Here is a 19,108-nt window from a genome sequence, read left to right on the forward strand (position 1 = left end):
CTCTGAAATAAGAATATGCAAAAGAATAGCCTGTGGAGCCTCATTAAAGAGTCTCGAAACACAGGACTAGCCAGATATCCCTCCGGGAAGGACCCAGCCGAGGGGTGGCTCCTGAAAGGAAACCACCAAATCCACTATATTAAGTGGTCGTATAAGTCAGTGTAATGACAAGGGAAAAACCAAGGCCAGGTATCCATCCACAGACATCTGTTTCGGTGTGTTGCCCCTCATCAGTGTGGAGCAGGATTCTGGCTAGGTGGGAGCAATGCCTAGTGGAGCCATATGGGAAACAGACCAGCCAAACGACAACACTGCCGGCTGCTAGTGAAAGCGCTCAATGCAGTGAAATCCTAGGTGCATTGTCCCCATGAATATGCAAAAGAAGAGCCCATGGAGCCTCACTGATCCCTCCGGGAAGGACCTCTGTGCCTCTGAAATAAGGGATTAATCATAACAAGAAGTAGAAAGAAAGTGGGAAAGACTGGTATTTTATATGTTGGTCTTCACATAAAATAGGTTGAGTAGGATCCCTTATATTTGCAATGCTATTGCAAGGTTCAACAATAAGTACATAGCTTTGTGTTTTTTACATAAACAATAAACAGACCTGTGTGGGGTTGCCAGTGCTGCGGTCACTTTCTTTTTTTTTTTTTTAACTGCTGGTTCCTGTGCACGGCGCCGGTCTTTTCCTGAGCACTGGCATGAAGCACTGGGGATGGGCACGCCGGCCCCCAGTGTGACCATCTCCCCTCCCCTATGTGACACGGCTCCATTAGAATCAATGAGGTGAGGGGAGACCATCACACTGGGGACGGGCGGGACCTCCCCCAGTGCTTCATGCCGGGCTGGTGCTCCGGTTCAAAAAAGGACTGCAGCACTGGCATCCCCGTGTCGGCGACGGTCTGTACAGGTACAAAACACACAGTGATGTACCTACTGGTACATTTGCTTTAAGGGTACAAACGCACTGGGTGAATCTGCAGTGGATTTCTCGCTGCAAATTCGCAGTGAGACCTGCTGCGGATACCTGCCCTGTACACACTATGGGCAGACAAACTTTCAGCAGGAAGGACATCCCGCTGTGAGTTAGTCCTCGCTCCGGCTTGCTTCGGGGGTTCCTGACAAGCAAGCCGGGGCAGGGGATGTATATGCTCCGGCGGTGGGGGGTTAACGGGGCGGGCTGCTGACAAACTCACAGCGGATTGTTCATCCTGCTGAAAGTTTGTCTGCCCATAGGGTGTACAGGGCAGGGATCTGCAGGGGGTTTTGCTGTGGATGCATCCAGTGTATTTGTACCCTAAGGGTGCATTCACATGTACAAGATCCGCAGAAAATCCGCTGCAATACGGTATGTGTGAAGCTACCCTAAGATTCTATATTTGACCAGTCTTATTACATCAAAAAATTTTGAACCTTGCAATAGCATTGTAGCACCGCTGAAATGGTGGGGGCAACAAAAGTATAAAACATTGACACTAAATGGTCATTCGCTTTAAGAGTATACTAGGAGAGTTACTGTATATACTTTGTACGATTCCCATCTCCTACGACCCAACAGAATTTGAATGGCTGATGAAGGAAAAAAGGTAACTTGACGTCCCTTTCTCTATGTGACGGTGTATCCGGTGTTCTTGTTCTGCTCTATTGAACACACTTTCTGGCCGACCTTCTACACTTAGGTGGTGATGGTGCTGCAGGCAGTGTAGCCTTAGGTGCCGGATCCAGAAAGGGGAGGGAAATGTGGGTCCGCATGACAGACAAATTGAGAGCTGAGTCAGCTCCTGAGAAGCACAAGGGCTTAATATATGTAACTTACAGCTGTGAGTGGGTGGCTATAATTTGCTTTGAGGGGTTCGGTACTATTTTTAACCCTACTTCCCCTTCTTTCTTGTATCATTTTTTTTCACACCCCCTCTATTTCAGTCACATACAGTTACTTACGCCCCCTCTTTCCCTTTTTCTCTCCGGTTATCAACTCTACATTTCCCATAAACTGCAAAGCTAATGACCGTCAACATTACTGCCGATTTCCAGGCAGAAGCATTGCCAATGAGAAGTAAATAAGAGCAGCTCTACATAGAGGGTTATTATAACTGAGAATGGTAAGCCTGGGAACCTAATACTGTAAAATATCCATAATCATTCCTGTTAGCTCAGTCCAAATGATTCCAAATATTGCATCCCAAAATACACTGATTTTATTACAGGAGTCTCTGATGTCTTGCAGTATGGATATATTATTGCTTTGTTGTACAGGAAAAGGACTTTAAAGGGGTAATCCGGGAATTTTTTTTTCTCTTTCAAATCAACTGGTTTCATAAGGTTATATAGATTTGTAATTTACTTCTATTTAAAATCTTAATCATTCCAGTACTTATCAGCTGCTGTATATCTTGCAGGAAGTGGTGTTTTCTATCCAGTCTGACACAGTGTTCTATGCTGCCACCTCTGTCCATGTATGGTACTGTCAAGAGCAGGAGAGGTTTTCTATGGGGATTATCTACTGACATGGACAGAGGCAGCAGCAGAGAACAGTGTCAGACTGGAAAGAATACACCACTTTCTGCAGGACATATAGCTGCTGCTAAGTATTGGAAGACTGGAGATTTTAAAAGGTAAGTATATTACAAATCTGTATAACTTTCTGACACTAGTTGATTTGAAAGAGAAAAAAAATAGCTGGAGTACCCCTTTAACTTTTTTTTTTTCACTTCCCACAAATTCCTCCTAGTACATGAATAGAATACAGTGTCTGTTTTATTATTTACAGTATATAGCGACATATTCCACAACACTGTACAGAGATTGTCATCACTTACTTTGAAAAAAATCAAATCAACGGCTGTGAGAAAGTTATATAAATATGTACTATTTAAAAATCTTCCAGTACTTCCAGCTGCTGTATGCCCTACATGAAATAAACAAATATTCTACTACTTGCTCTGATCCGGATGTTGTGACATCTCGACCACGAAATTATATGACATTGGAATACTAGTCTCCGGCGTTAAGCCATAAAGGGCGTATTGCGGTCCATCAATCCCTGCTAGGATCACCACTTGGAAAGCCACAATTCAAGGAACACTCCATAAAAGATAGCGATCTGTGCCGCAAAAAAAAAAGGACAGGTCCTAGTGCGGACCCGCAATTTTCATTAACGGACTGCCGTCTAATAAAAACATCAATGGTCAATGTTCACGTGCTCATAAAGCAGCTCAGATGTTTCAGGAGAGAAAAGAAGGCTTTTCTTGAGGGAGTTTACTGATAAACAAAGCTGTTCAACATAAACCATAATTTAATTTATTTTTTAATTTAAGACCTGTGGGTAAAATGTTTTTGTATCATAAAAGGTACAAAGCTAGACACCTTTTTTTAAAGTATTTTTATTTTTTTTTATTTTTTTTGGGGGGGGGGGAGAATCAAGTGCATGTAGTCACAGCTGTATCGTGCGTGTGTGTGCGCTTCATCAGACTGATGAAGCGCGCCTGTGCCCAACAATTTAGCCTGCCTATACTCTTGATTTGACGTGAAATAAAGACAGTACACGAGATATGGTAAGTGCCCTCAATGTTTTCTCTTTTTACTCATCTTGGCACATGCATTACTAAGCTGTTTTATATGAGGAGCACCTCCGTAAAGCATAAATCCAAACAGTCCCATCCTGCACAAGTTCATTAACCAGGTAGTGCCTATCCTATATTGGAGTGTCTTCTATATCACATCACATTGTGCCTGTACAGGATAACAACAATAGGGTAAATAGGCAGAGGAAGGTGTTACTAGTGCAGCCTGTGGTTCACTGTTTGTATTCCTGCCTAGCGCGTCCCAAGCAGGGGCGGATTAACTTTACCATAGGCCCCGGGCTGTTCACCAAGCCTGGGCCCCCCACCCCACTGTAACTATGGCGGCAGTAGTGTGGTCATCATAGTAAAGGATACATCATGTCATGATGCCTTGATTTGTGGAAAATTGTGGTAAAAAAACTGCTTTTTTTTGCAAATCATGGCAAATATAACCGGGAGACCATACACTCCTGGGCCCCCCCAGAAGCTTTCTTTGTGCATTGTCCGTGTACCAATAGAGCCCCTGACCCCCAGTGTCCAGTTCAGAAGAAACTACATGGGATCTGCTGAAGACACTGATGGGGAATTAAAGGGGTTATCCAGGATTAGAACAAACACAGCTTCTTTCTTGCACAAACAGCGCCATCCCTCTCCTCCGGTTGTGTGTAGTATTACAGTTTAGTTTCTGTTATTTAAATCACCCCCAAATTGAGGACAGGAGAGGTGCTGTTTCGAAGAGAAAGCGGACATGTTTTTCTAAGCCTGGATAACCCTTATTACATTCATTTTGTTAGACATGTTACCTACTTACTGACAGATTATCTGCCAAAGACTTGAAGCCAAAGCCAGAAACAGACTATAAACAGAGATCAGGTCATAAAGGAAATCCTGAGATTTCTCCTCTTTTCAAATCCATTCCTGGCTTTGGCTTCAAATCTTTGGCAGATAATCTGTCAGATAATCTTTCTGTGTAACTGGACCCTTAGGAGGACCCCTCTTCTGACACGCCAGTCTAAGACTTTGAACTTTTATAAGGATGTTTGTCGATACCGCTGACAAGGCAGACAAAGATTAGAAGGATAAAGAGGAAGAAGAGGACTAGCGTAAAGCTGGAGGAATCATAGACAAACTGTTGAGAAGTCTAGAGACACGATTATAAGTTAGAATATTTTGGAGATGAACCAATCATATAATCACAAGGGCTTTGAAGCAACTTGCCAGCACTTTATAATAGAGAGCTTTGCAAGCAGCTAACTTTCATCAACTGGTTTGCTGCACCCACACTGATCCACTTCAGTCCCTGCAAAATATGCCTGGTATTTATAACATGGCAGACTTAAAGTGCTCTTCTCCAACGCAGTCATGTACAAAGAATTATAATTCCATCTCTTGAGCTACAATAACTGTTCATCTGCTTACTAATACCCACACTGGCTTTGGCTCTCATTTAAAGTGTTCTGTACCTAAGTAGGTTATTGTAGAAGAAGATATTATCGATAGTCATACTGGTTTAAAGTGGAACAATATACTTGAGAAATTGTATTGGTGTATTATTAAACATGTTCGGAACGTTCGCTTACGGTAAGATTTGCCTAGAAGATGCTAACAGATTAGTCTGAGTGCATCTGTTTACTTTCATGTCACAATGGTATTGTATGAGGGTTACATTAATTTAAACATTTACACTACTCCTGGTCAATCCAATCCCCCCCCCCTCCTTTCCCCTTCTGAAGGAGTCTTTAATATATAATTCTGCTCAGGCTGATATAAGATAGGGAAAAAAACAAAAAAGCAAAACAAAACAAAAAAAAACGGCTATACTCGCCTTTCCCACTCCCCCCTTGCCACCATTCCAACAGATCTTGGTCTTGCTGCTTAGCACTTTCAGTTGTTCCTGTTGGCTCAAGTAATTGCTGCTCGGCCAATCTTTCTGCCAACACCAGGAAGTACTGCACAGCTGAACCAGACTCCCATCAAAATAGCAACTGCATGGGAGCAGGGAAGGTGAGTATAGGTTTCTTTCTTTTTTTTTTCTTTCTTACTTACATTAGTCACAGCAGAATTATTTATAATACCTTTAAATATTCCTTTAGTCCTTCACATGACTAGGTGTTCTGGGGACTGAAAAAATGCAGCCCATCCATGGTGAGCATTTTTTATTTTGTGATCTGCAAAGAAAAATACATATTTCATCTGTACTGAATCTGTAGTTTTGAAGTGTGCATAAATAAAAATAGAAAACCTGGAATGATGTCACAAGCCCGTCCCAACAGAGTTTGGCAGGGAAAAAAATCTGCAAATACAGACAGTTTACGAATCTGTGTGCCGTCCGTAATTTTCACAGACCCATTATCTCCTATAAGTGAGAAATTTTGGCAAGTAGGCCCCATATTAGCACATGGTCTATTTTTATGTGGACAGGATTTTCTAAAAGAAATACAGAATGAACTCCTATGTCTGTAACCATGACAAGGGGGCATCCTCTACCCCTAGAGGAAAGAAGGTTTTACCATCAGCATCAGCGCAGGTTCTTTACTGTACGAGCGGTAAGACTGTGGAACTCTCTGCCACATGATGTTGTCATGGCCGATTCATTAAATAAATTCAAGGGAAGCCTGGATGCTTTTCTTGAACAATAATATATCACAAGTTATGGACATTAGATTTCCGGTGATATGTTGATCCGGGGATTATTCTGGTTGCCATTGGAGTCGGCAGGAAATTTTCTCTGTAGTGGGGTGGTTGTCGTCTGCCTCATAGGGGTTTTTGCCTTCCCCTGGATTAACACAGTAGGGTTTTCCTAGGTTGAACCTGATGGACTCTTGTCTTCTTTTAACCTTATTACCTATGTTACTATGTTTCTATGTTAACTCTGACTCCCGTCGGCTCTAATTTTTTAAAGCTTTCCCTAAGGTTTTGCTTTAACATGCACAAGACAACTTGTCCTGTTAATAATCTAACCACATTACTGAAACAACCTCTCTGTGTCCTAAGAATAGGAACCCTTAAAGGGGTTATCCAGTGCTACAAAAACATGGCCACTTTCCCCCTCTCTTGTCTCCAGATCGGGTGGGGTTTCAAACTCTGTTTAATTGCAAACTACACCTGAACTGGAGACAAGAGAGGGGGAAAAGTGGCCATGTTTTTGTAGCACTGGATAACCCCTTTAAGTTTGTCCCAACCTCAAATGCCAACCCTTTCTGTTTGTTCCCCATAGGGCTGCTTGTTAGCTGGAATGCCAAATCCTGACCTATAAAGAAATGTTAATATTACTGGTTGTGAACTACGTTTGGCATATGGTCTGTTCCACCTGTGTCTTTTTTTCTTTTTTTGTGCTGTATAAAATAGCATAGTACAGTCATGGTAAAAAGTTTTGAGAATGGCACAAATATTATATTTTCACATGATCTGCTGCCCTCTGGTTTTTAATGTGTGTTTGTCAGATGTTTTTTATCACATACAAATATAATTGCAATCATATTATCATTAACAAAAGCTTATATTGACAGTTAGAATGAGTTAATGCAGCAAGTCAATATTTGCAGTGTTGACGCTTCTTCTTCAGGACCTCTGCAATTCTCCCTGGCTGCTCTCAATCAACTTCTGGACCAAATCCTGACTGATAGCAGTCCATTCTTGCACAATCAGTGCTTGCATTTTGTCAGAATTTATTGTTTTTTTGTTGGTCCACCTGTCTTTTGATGATTGACCACAAGTTCTCAATGAGATTAAGATCTGGGGAGTTTCCAGGCCATGGACCCACAATCTCTGTTTTGTTCCCTGAGCCATTTAGTTATCACCTTTGCTTTATGGCAAGGTGCTCCATCATGCTGGAAAAGGCATTGTTGAACACCAACCTGCTCTTGGACGGTTGGGAGAAGTTTCTCTTGGAGGAAATTCTGATACCATTCTATATTCATGGCTGTGTTTTTAGGCAAGACTGTGAGAGAGCTCATTCTCTTGGCTGAGAAGCAACCCCACACATGAATGGTTTCAGGATGCTTTACAGTTGGCATGAGACAAGACTGGTGGCAGCGCTCACCTCGTCTTCTCCGAATAAGCTATTTTCCAGATGTCCCAAACAATCGCAAAGGGGATTCAGAGAAAACGACTTTACCCCAGTCCTCAGCAGTCCACTCCCTGTACCTTTTGCAGAATATCAGTCTGTCCCTGATGTTTTTTCTGGAGAGAAGTGGCTTCTTTGCTGCCCTCCTTGAGACCAGGCCTTGCTCCAAGAGTCTCCGCCTCACAGTGCGTGCAGATGCACTCACACCTGCCTCCTGCCATTCCTGAGCAAGCTCTGCACTGCTGATAGCCTGATCCCGCAGCTGAAACACTTTTAAGAGACGGTCCTGGCGCTTGCTGGTCTTTCTTCGGCGCCCTGGAGCCTTTTTGGCAACAATGGAACCTCTCTCCTTGAAGTTCTTGATGATGCGATAGATTGTTGACTGAGGTGCAGTCTTTCTAGCTGCAATACTCTTCCCTGTTAGGCCATTTTTGTGCAGTGCAATGATGACTGCACGTGTTTATTTAGAGATAACCATGGTTAACAGAAGAGAAACAATGATGCCAAGCACCAGCCTCCTTTTAAAGTGTCATTCTTACCTCAGTGGTGTCATTCTTACCTAATCATGACAGATGGATCTCCAGCCCTGTCCTTATCACCCACACCTGTGTTAATGTAGCAATCACTGACACAATGTTAGCTGGTCCTTTTAAGGCAGGGCTGCAATGGTGTTGAAATGTGTTTTGGGGGATAAAGTTCATTTTCTAGGCAAATATTGACTTTGCAAGTAATTACTGTTAAGCTGATCACTCTTTATAACATTCTGGAGTATACGCAAATTGCCATTTTAAAAACTGAAGCAGTAGACTTTGTAAAAATTAATATTTGTTTCATTCTCAAAACTTCTGGCAATGACTGTAGACATTGTAGTGGGGTCTAGTGGTAAGGCCATTTTGGCACGTGTATACATAGAGATATCCTCCAGGAGTATTAAAAGTTATCTGTACAGAGCCTTACATACTGTTGGTAGTGTAATGGTTTTGGGATGTTTTGCTGACTGAAAATGGACATTTTGAGAAGTCATAGTTCATTCAGTCATAAGTTTAAGTCTAGCAAACTTGTCAGGGCATCTTCCACACTTTTGCATCCTGCACAAGAGAAGTATACATCTGGGAACTTAGTCACAAAATGGCCATGTCCTGCCCATTCAAGTCAATGGGGCCATCAGGCTTACTTCATAATTCCTTTTTCATCAATTCCTCACATGAAGTCCAATGACAGGCTAGGTTAACATCACATTTTCCGGCCTAACATGTGAATTCAGCCTTTTTTGTGGCTAAAAAGTCTGCACATTGCACATGTTTGTCTCCTCTTCCTGCTCAGTCATCCCCCTCTGCCCCTTCTCCTCTCCATAGGATATAAATCTATCCTAACTATTAAGGTAAATTTACACGGGCGGATCCGCAGCGGATTCTACGCTGCAAATTCGCTGCTAAATCCGCTGCGGATCCTATGGCAATGACTTTCAATGAGGATACATACTTGCAGCGGGATTTACATCCAGCTGCTAGTATGTATGTGACAGTGCCATTAACCCCCGCCTGCCGAAACATACTTTACCTCTTCCCCGCTCTGGCTTGCTTCGGGGAAAAAGTCACGTTAATGTCATGTTCAGCCAATCAGTGGCTACGGCTGGGCAGTGCACTGATTGGCTGAATGTGACGTGAAGAGGTGAGAGCCCGTTTTGTCATTTCAACACCATTACCAAGTTTCCCATTAACTGGTATCTATGCGGTAAATTTCAGAGATCTGACATTTCATTGCAAATTACTGACACCCATTCCGAGTAATAGAGAAGTAGGGTATAAATTACATTATTGTGACTTAATGTTTTCCTGGCAAGACATAGAGTAACTGTAAGGACAACTGCAAATAATAGATGTAAATAAGCATGACCTTGGAAGAAATGTCGGGGTCACAGCAAGTTATTACAATCAGCCTTTGTTTCTTTGTTTTCTAACGAGAACTCCAGTCGTACACATCTACTTTGACATTTTTTTTAAGCCCAGATCTATCATCTATATCAGGGATGGGAAACCTGCAGCCCCCCCTAGCTGTTGCAATTAGAGATGAGCGAATATAGAAATGGTAGCAAGCTAAGAATGGACATGCACCACTCTATATATATATATATATATATATATATTATATATATATATATATATATATATATATATATATATATATATATATATATATATAGCAACGGTACACAACGTCAGCATACAAAACAAACCACTAAACCGGAAAGACATACGTATGCAATAAGGGCAATGGCACACCAAAATAGAAGTCAATGTAAGTATCTTTATTCTACAAACAATGAAATAAATAAAAGAAACACCTGAAAAAACACTTAAAAAAAGAGCAAGGAACCATGATTATAATCATGTTCACAGGGCCAGTAGAGGAGAAAAATAAACTTCAGATAGATGTCTCATTCCCTATAGCAGCATCAAAGTTCTGAACAAGCAGGTAACGCCATCCTAGTACATATACACAAAATAATCCTTGTCTTAAGTATATAACATAGATGGAAGCCTAGAGGAAAAGTGCCAGTGCAATGTACCATGTAAAAGATTTTTATCAATAAAGTACAAAAATAGTGGTGTACAAATCCCTACCACACAATAAACATCTCCTCTAATACAGATAAATGCCACAGTATTAGCAGTAAAATGTAAACACAGGGAAAATGTAATGTGGGTAGACGGCACTAGGGCAAAAAACTATACAAAAAATGGAGGAAAAAAGACAAGACTTGGATATGAATGGACAAGGACAGGAGGAGAGCGGCAACTAACTGGTGACTACGGCCCAATGGTGTCCCACGCGTTCCGTCCTGCTCACAGGACTTCCTCAGGGATGGGAAACCTGCAGCCCCCCCTAGTTGTTGCAATTAGAGATGAGCGAATGATGTTCAAAGGCTTCATCATGAATGTGATAAGACACTGAAATTAGGGAGCAGAATAAAAAAACAGGAGTGTCTAAATGGTTATCAACTGGAGGAATTTAGCACGCTGGAGGTGCTGAAGTGTAGCAGAAAACCCGGGACATCTAGACACTAGGCCGGCAGAAGGGAAGTTGCTGAACTACTCTGCCCATCATCCTTGATGCAGCAACTTACCTTCAGCCAGCCAATGCCCTTGATGTCTCGGGTTTTCTGCTACACTGGACCTCCAGCGTGGTAAATTCCTCCAGTTTTACCCATCAGGGCCATCCCCGCACCCGTGTATTGGCTGCAGACAGCTACTTTGGTCACCTCTGTGATAAGTTACTGGCGGTGTCTGACTGAGTATGACCGCCTTAGGTGAGCAGCCATCATTGCCTCACATCTATTCTAATGTATGTTCCAGTTTCACACCGTGGCATTCTTGTATCTAGTATGAATTATCAACATTCCTTGTAAAATATGTGCAAAACCATGAAAACGAAGAACAGCATCAGGTCATTAGCCTGATTTTTAAAGGGGTTATCCGGGAGCAGAAGACGTCTAAAGCTTTCTGATCACAGACAGTCACTTCCAGATATTCCACGTCTTGGAAGTATCCTATCCGAGATGTGGAGAGGTGGCTCTTATGATGGGCCAGCAAAACTACACACACATGATGTCCAATAACTGCACAGATGCTGTCTGCATGCGATGATTCTGGTGGGGGGGGGGGGTTCAGTACAGGGGTGTAGAAGGCCGCACTCTCTCCCCGGCTATATCTCCTGATCACAGTGGGTCTTGAGCAGTGAGACCTACTACAATCAATAACTTTTGACCTGCCTGATGACATGTCAAGTTATTTTATTAACCGTGACTGTTTAGAATTAGGCATTTGGGATTATCTGTAGACCGTAGATAATGGGTTGGGTGTACCAGTTACTGCCAGCATTGTCTGGATACTAACCTTGAATTCCAACACCTTGCTATATGACTACAACTTGGTCACAAGGCCTGAAAGCTGTCGTAATCCTATTCCTTATTAATTTTACCTTACCTTGTTCTATTTTGCTTCCTTTCTAGAACTGGAGACTGTGAAACTGGCCCATGCAGTGTTCAGCAAGCTGCATGAGCTCTGCTGTAGCTGGGTGAAGGACTTTCCTCTGTGCCCCAAACCACATCTCTATTATGAGACATCAATTCATGCTATTAAGAACATGCGGAGGAAGATGGAGGACAAGCATGTCTGCATTCCAGACTTTAACATCCTCTTCAATCTTGAGGTATTGAACATTTGTGTGAAGATAAAGACCATACAATATTTTGAAAGTAAATGAGAAAAAGTAGCATGAAGTATTGTATAATAATGTGTAAGGGCATGTTCATATGGGCCAAAACCTTGCTGAGAACAGTGCAGAATCTCATTATTTTTATGGTTTCCCAAGGCTAGGTTCACGCACAGTAAAATAAAAGCTAAATAAGACTATAATTTTAAATGAAAATAAAATGTGTGAATGGATTAAAAAAAAACAGGTGTATTTTGCAAAAGCAGGTCATAAATTAATCAGTATGTTCATTATTTGGATGGCCGTAATTCGTTATGGATGTTATTCTATACAGTTTGTGCACTGCCGGCCAATTTCCTATTGACTTCCATGGCACCCCATCACACTGCTTTAGAATTTATTTCTTACCATAATCCATTTATTTTTCTTTCCTACATTTCCTGCTCTGTTGGTTTTCTCAAATTACTGTTGAGCATTGCCACCAAGTAGGGAAGAAGGTAATGATAAATCCAATACACAGTCCCTCCAATATACAGTCCCTCTTAACATAGAATGTTTCCCCTACCTTGAGAACCTCTTTGAAACGCCTGGAAGATGATCGAAGTAAATTGTTTTGCTACTCATAAGAGGACTATCAATCTCATTATACTTAATTATACTTATCGCCCCCCCCCCCCCCCCCCCCCCTTGGATTTTTACCTATTCTGTTATATTACCTGTTATACAACCTGTTTTTTTTTAGTGTGTATATATATATATATACACTGAAATTTGGCATGTGCATTTGTATACAGACCTTTTGCTATGAAGCCCCTGAAACTGATTTCATTTTTACATTTGCATTTCCTAGGAAATACATAGTGGTTGAAAAGAATACCCCTTTAACAGTGGCTTCCCTTTAAGAGAAACCCTTGATACCCTTTTAACCCTTGATACCCTTTTAAGAGCGACTTTGGTACAGTCTCTTAAAGAGCAACTTTGGTGCTAACCCTTTAAGACCAGCTTATGTACTGTCCCTTTTAAAGCGACTTAAGTACCACCCTTTTAAGAGGAACTTTTGTGTTGTCCCTTTAAGAATAACATTAATACTGTCCCTTTAAAAATGACTTATGTACCATCCCTGTAAGAGTGACTTTGGGATTGTCCTTTTCAAAGCTACTTTTGGTACAGTTTTTTAAGAGCAACTTATGTAATAACAACCAAAATAAGAGGAAAAGGAGCGCACTCACCCGGTAAAATTGAACACTTCTTTATTCTTTCATCAAAGGTTAAAAGCCATCCATGAAAACATCGGGTGGTAGAACGCTAAAACAAGCACTGATTTAGACAGAAATGAAGATCATACCAGGGCTGTCCCTTTAGAAGAAGAAAAACACAGAGAGGCAAGAGGAAAAGTCATCGGAAAAACAGAGAGCGTGAAGCGCAAGCAAGTGTCATGGCGCAATCCGAACTTGTAGACCCACCACTAATAGTAAACTTGACAGGCATTGAGTTGGGAGATTCGGTTGTGTCACTATTGAATAAAGGGTTAAATTATTGCATTGTAGAAGAATTTGACAGAATTGATTTTGAGATAGATTTGTTTAAATCTCTCAGAGTTAAATTTAAAGAGGTTTTTTTCAACCAATATACGTCCCGCCTTCAAAGAAAAGGTTAAAGAAGGAGAAATCCCTGTAGAAAGTGATAATATAGGCTTTGTACTAGCAGGAGCCACAGATCCAGATGATATAGCCTGTCTGTCGACCCTGGTTGAATTAATGGATGAGAACTCTAATGCTAATGATGAGAGTAATTATGGTGAATTTTCTGGTGGTGTAAAATCTACTTTTTCTCCCCCTATTCCAGCAGGAAGTAACCTAGATCTTTTTCAGATGAAAGTCATGGAACAAATCAAGGCTTTGGTTTATCCCAAAGACCCTAGTAACTTAACAATTGAAGAAAAAGAAGCCTTAAAATGGTTATGTAAAAGGGATGATATAGTTGTGAAAAGGGCAGATAAAGGGGGGAATACGGTTTTATGGTACGTTCACACCTACAGGATCTGCAGCAGATTTCATTTAAATAACTGAACACCGCATCAAATCTGCTGCAGATCTGCTGCAGATCCTGTAGGTGTGAACGCACCCTTAATGTGGAAAAAGGATTACATAAATGAAGCCAAAAGACAGTTAGAAGATTCCAATACTTACCATCCCCTAAAAGAGAATCCCACCGCCAGAATTAAAGCCCGTCTTCAAACTCACCTGAGAAAGTATATAGAAAAAGGAGTTATTTCAAAATTTAAAGCAGAAAAACTTATACCCACTCATCTCAGACCCCCCATATGGTATCACATACCGAAAATTCACAAAGACAAGAATCCTCCACCCGGACGACCCATCGTGTCCGGAATTGGTTCCCTCACCGAGCCACTGTCTAAATACATAGACTGGCTTTTAAGACCCCTTCTTAAAGGGGCGCCGGCCCTGATAAAAGACACTAATGAATTTCTTAAAATGTTGGATACGGTGGGGTCGGTAGAGGGTACCATTCTGGGCACGATAGATGTCGAAAGCTTATATACCAAAATCCCCCATCATTTAGCTGTACAAGCCATTAGGACACTCCTGCAATTTACCGACAAAACTAAAGATTTCATAGATTTCGTATGTGAATCACTAGAATTTATTTTACAAAATAAATGGTATGTGCAGTGCGAGGGTACAGCGATGGGTACGCCCGTCGCTTGTACCCTCGCAAACCTCTACCTAGCCATGTTAGAGAAAGACATGATTTTTTCTGAACACAATGTTTTTTTAAATAAATTAATTTGTTACCATCGTTTCGTAGACGATATATTCGTCTTATGGAAAGGTACTTCAGAGGATTTTTTTGATTTTGTCACATACCTAAATAATAACAGATTCAATATGAATTTCACTATGAAGACTCATAAAGAAGAAATAGAATTTCTGGATGTAATGGTCTCAATTAAAAATAATCATATCACAACATCAAGTTATCGTAAACCCACTGCTACAAATGCACTATTACATTATGGCAGCTATCACCCTGTTCACACCAAGCGAGCGGTCCCCTATGGACAATTTTTACGGTTACGCCGTATTAATAGTGATGACAACACCTTCCAAAACAAAGCCGATGAACTAATGATTAGACTCTCCCGAAGAGGGTATCCTATCAATGAACTACAAATAAGTAGAGATAGAGCCTTTCATCAAGATAGAAAAAAACTATTATATAAAAAAAGTAACAAACTATTATATAAAAAAAGTAACAACTCCAACAATAAAATAATAGATAAAAATAATGAGAACTCCCATTTTGCATTTACATTCAAGTATTCTCCACTAGCTAATGTAATAAAAAAATCCATCAACGAAAACTGGTACCTGGTAAAAGAGGATCCTGTTCTTGCAACACAGGTACCCGATGTTCCAATGGTCACATTTAAAAGATGTAAAAACTTAAAAGATTTTTTGGTGCACAGTAAATTACATGATGAGAAAAAAGAAAATTGGCTCACTAAGAGTACCCCTAAAGGAAATTTTAAATGCGGGTCATGTTCGTGGTGCCCATACTATGGGGAAAATAAAATAGTTACACTGGGTGGCGTAACCCAAAAAATAAAGGATCTAATATGTTGCCGCAGTGAAAATGTCGTATATGCAATGACCTGCTCCTGCGGTTTGTACTATATAGGCAAAACTATTAGATGCCTTAACCGCAGGTTCAGCGAGCATGTACGATCACTCCGCACAGGTATAGGGGCCACTCGCTTCATTAAACACATAAAAGACATACATAATAATGATATCAAACAAATTAAATTTATGGGTCTAGAAAAAGTGCAAGGAAGATATGGGCAAGATGTAAATAAGTTACTTTTACAAAGAGAAGCACGCTGGATACTAGCCACTAATGCTCAAGGAGCAAGTGGATTGAATGACAGAATAGATCTCAGTATGTTTCTGTAGCATAGGGTTAATCACATGTTTTTAATTACTTTTGTAACGCCTCCCCATCTACGTCAGCAGGCGTATATTTCACCTGTGTACGTGAATGAGTAGCGACGTCTGATAGAAGCGCCAGCTAGGCGCGAAGCAGCTGTCACGTCTTGAGTGATTTTCAGTGTTTTGGCGTTCTACCACCCGATGTTTTCATGGATGGCTTTTAACCTTTGATGAAAGAATAAAGAAGTGTTCAATTTTATGGGGTGAGTGCGCTCCTTTTCCTCTTTATTTTGGTTGTTATAGCATGGACTTTGGCTATTGTGAGCAGCACCACGACCCCCTGATCCACTACGTGAGTCCTGCCTGCTGTCCGCACTCCTCTTTCACCAGAACGTATCTGTGCAGGCGCTGTGACTGTTTCTTGTCAACTTATGTAATAACCCTTTAAAAGTGACTGTGGTACCGCCCTTTTAAGAGCGACTTTGGTTCTGTACCTTTTTAGAAGTGAATGTGGCCCTGGCACTTTAAGAGCAACTTTGGTACCGCCCCTTTAAAAGCAACTTTGGTACCATCACTTTAAGAGCTAATTTGACTTACCTCTGCTACATCACTGACTTACCTCTGCTACATCACTGCCTTATAATGGTAAAGAACATTGCTTGGTTACCATGAGAAAAAATCGTTAAGGACCTTCTATCTTCTACATGTTCTGTTGGCCAATAGGGGACATGTGACTGCGTGGATGTTTTGAGGCATTGACTGACAAGACCTTAGAATTTCTATTAGCTGCTATTTGCATATGTACTGTGACAGTTTATTCTTTACGGTGTGGCCATTATATCCTATGGGCCATTATTATCTACGGGAAATTAGGTTTCTTTAAACGTAAATTTCTTAAAAACAACAAATCTGATTGAAACCAAAAATACTTAGTAAACCTGTCACAGCCGAGGGCATTGAAATGTCGTTTGACATTTGGCAAATCGGTTCGGGCTGCATTAATTGCAAAAGAATAGCTAGAGGAAGACTAATATGGATTACAATGTAGTGCTTTTTCAAGCACTATAATTATAAGTTGTCTATTCATTGAAATATTTGTTCAACCACCAAGGGTTGCAGTTAAAGCATTGCAATGAATTGTGCATTTCAGCTTTGTTCTTATTTCATCAAAAATTTTGTTCCATACACAAGCTACTCCTCCCCTATCTCTCCAAGGTCCCTTTCGCATCTGGACAAGTTCCCCCTCTTATACACGTCAGTTGTGCTAAGAATTTTATAAATAGAAGACAACCTCTTCTTTAGAGATCTCATTTCTGAGGGTCCTTATACATGAACAAAACACAACAATCACTGAACTCAGGGAGAACAGCGAAAAACTCCAGTGGAGCACCCATTCACGAGTCCCCACCGATTGTCCCACACAAAATCCGAATATGCAAAAAAGGGGTCCGTGGAGTCTCAGTTGCGAGTCTCAAAACACTGGAATAGCCAGATATCCCTCTCTCTAGAGAAGGAAGCCCATTGCCAAGGGGTGCCTCCTAGTGGGGAGAGCACCAAACCAGCCTGATACGTAGTCCCTCAGGTCCTCACTCTGTTGCGAGCTTTGGGACCTAAATAGGGAAACACCAGGGTGGCCCCTGTGAGTCAAAGTCTAACTCTGTGACGAGCATAACGACATAAGACAAGGGTTACCAAGGCTAGGCATCCATCCACAGACTGCAGTTTCGGGTTATTTGCCCCTTATCAGTGTGGAGCAGGATTCTGGCTGCTGGGGCAATGATAAATAGACCAACAAAACACAACAATCACTGAACTCAGGGAGAACAGCGAAAAACTCCAGTGGAGCACCCATTCACGAGTCCCCACCGATGGGCTTCCTTCTATTACCTATTACCATGTTTTGAGACTCGTAACTGAGGCTCCACGGACCCCTTTTTTGCATATTCGGATTTTGTGTGGGACAATCGGTGGGGACTCGTGAATGGGTGCTCCACTGGAGTTTTTCGCTGTTCTCCCTGAGTTCAGTGATTGTTGTGTTTTGTTGGTCTATTTATCATTGCCCCAGTAGCCAGAATCCTGCTCCACACTGACGAGGGGCAAATACCCCGAAACTGCAGTCTGTGGATGGATGCCTAGCCTTGGTAACCCTTGTCTTATGTCGTTATGCTCGTCACAGAGTTAGACTTTGACTCACAGGGGCCACCCTGGTGTTTCCCTATTTAGGTCCCAAAACCTGAGGGACTACGTATCAGGGTGGTTTGGTGCTCTCCCCACTAGGAGGCACCCCTTGGCAATGGGCTTCCTTCTCTGGAGAGAGGGATATCTGGCTATTCCCGTGTTTTGAGACTCGTAACTGAGGCTCCACGGACCCCTTTTTTTTGCAGGTCCTTATACATGCTATGATTTGTCGCGAGGGCCACAAACTAGCACCAATCAGCAAAATTGGTGCTTATTTGCAGTGCCTTTACACGCCATGACAAATCAAGGGGCCCCGAGCTGCATTAATGATTCTTGTATCATTTGTGTAGCCTGGAAAACTGACAGCACAGATACTGTATGTATGTATCTGCGCTGTCAGTTTTCTTTAATTGTTATCGGGCTTTACAGATGACTGTGTGGCAAGCAATGATAAATTTGAAAGCCTGCTCTAAAAACCCGATCAGTTGAGTATCAGGCATTTTCCCCCATCCTCGGCTGATTGGTGTCACTGTTACATGGAGTGATATCGGCCACAGGAATGTTCACACACTGCAAATCAGCGATCGTTCTGTGACACAGCTGTGTCGCAGAATGGCCGCTATCTGAGATGTTCAGACCAGCCGATACTGCAGTAACCGGCTGGGTTAACATCACTTGTTTTTAATTGGAATACAGGCACATTCGGGTGTGCCCGCACTCCAAATAGCCATAGCAGATAATGTAAAGTACTGGAGTCGTACTTTACATTATTTGCACAGCTCACGGAATAGCGGCCGCTCAAAATAGACATGTCTGTTTTCTCTACGGCTGCATGGAATCCTGGCCGTAGCATATACAGTGTGTATACACTTTGTCCGGGATTCCATGGGGGTTAATGCAATCGTCCGCTGTGATTAAAAAACGGCCGTTTTTGCAAACTTGCAACAATGCCCGTTGTTTAATCAAAAAGTTAAAATATCAAGTAATCAAAAAGTTCTTAAAATATCTGTTCCTTAGGTCTAAAAATAAATTCCAATGCACCCACTGTGTATAGATCATAAACTATATCTGTATACGGGATATGGGATGTCTGGCTGCTTTAATATTAGAATTCATCTGCTTTGCTTAGAATT

At 41.6% G+C, this 19,108-nt stretch overlaps 1 protein-coding gene across 1 annotated transcript in view; it reads left to right on the forward strand.

Annotated features, from left to right (window-relative positions):
• Window positions 1–19,108, forward strand: part of PPM1E (protein phosphatase, Mg2+/Mn2+ dependent 1E) — a 136,858-nt gene that overhangs the window by 99,513 nt on the left and 18,237 nt on the right. Inside the window, exon 3 of the mRNA XM_069971226.1 lies at window positions 11,642–11,841. Coding sequence (XP_069827327.1) covers window positions 11,642–11,841 — 200 coding nt within the window. The remainder of the gene's footprint in view (window positions 1–11,641; window positions 11,842–19,108) is intronic.

The sequence above is a fragment of the Dendropsophus ebraccatus genome, chromosome 5 (assembly GCF_027789765.1).
Source record: "Dendropsophus ebraccatus isolate aDenEbr1 chromosome 5, aDenEbr1.pat, whole genome shotgun sequence".
Classification (NCBI taxonomy): Eukaryota; Metazoa; Chordata; class Amphibia; order Anura; family Hylidae; genus Dendropsophus; species Dendropsophus ebraccatus.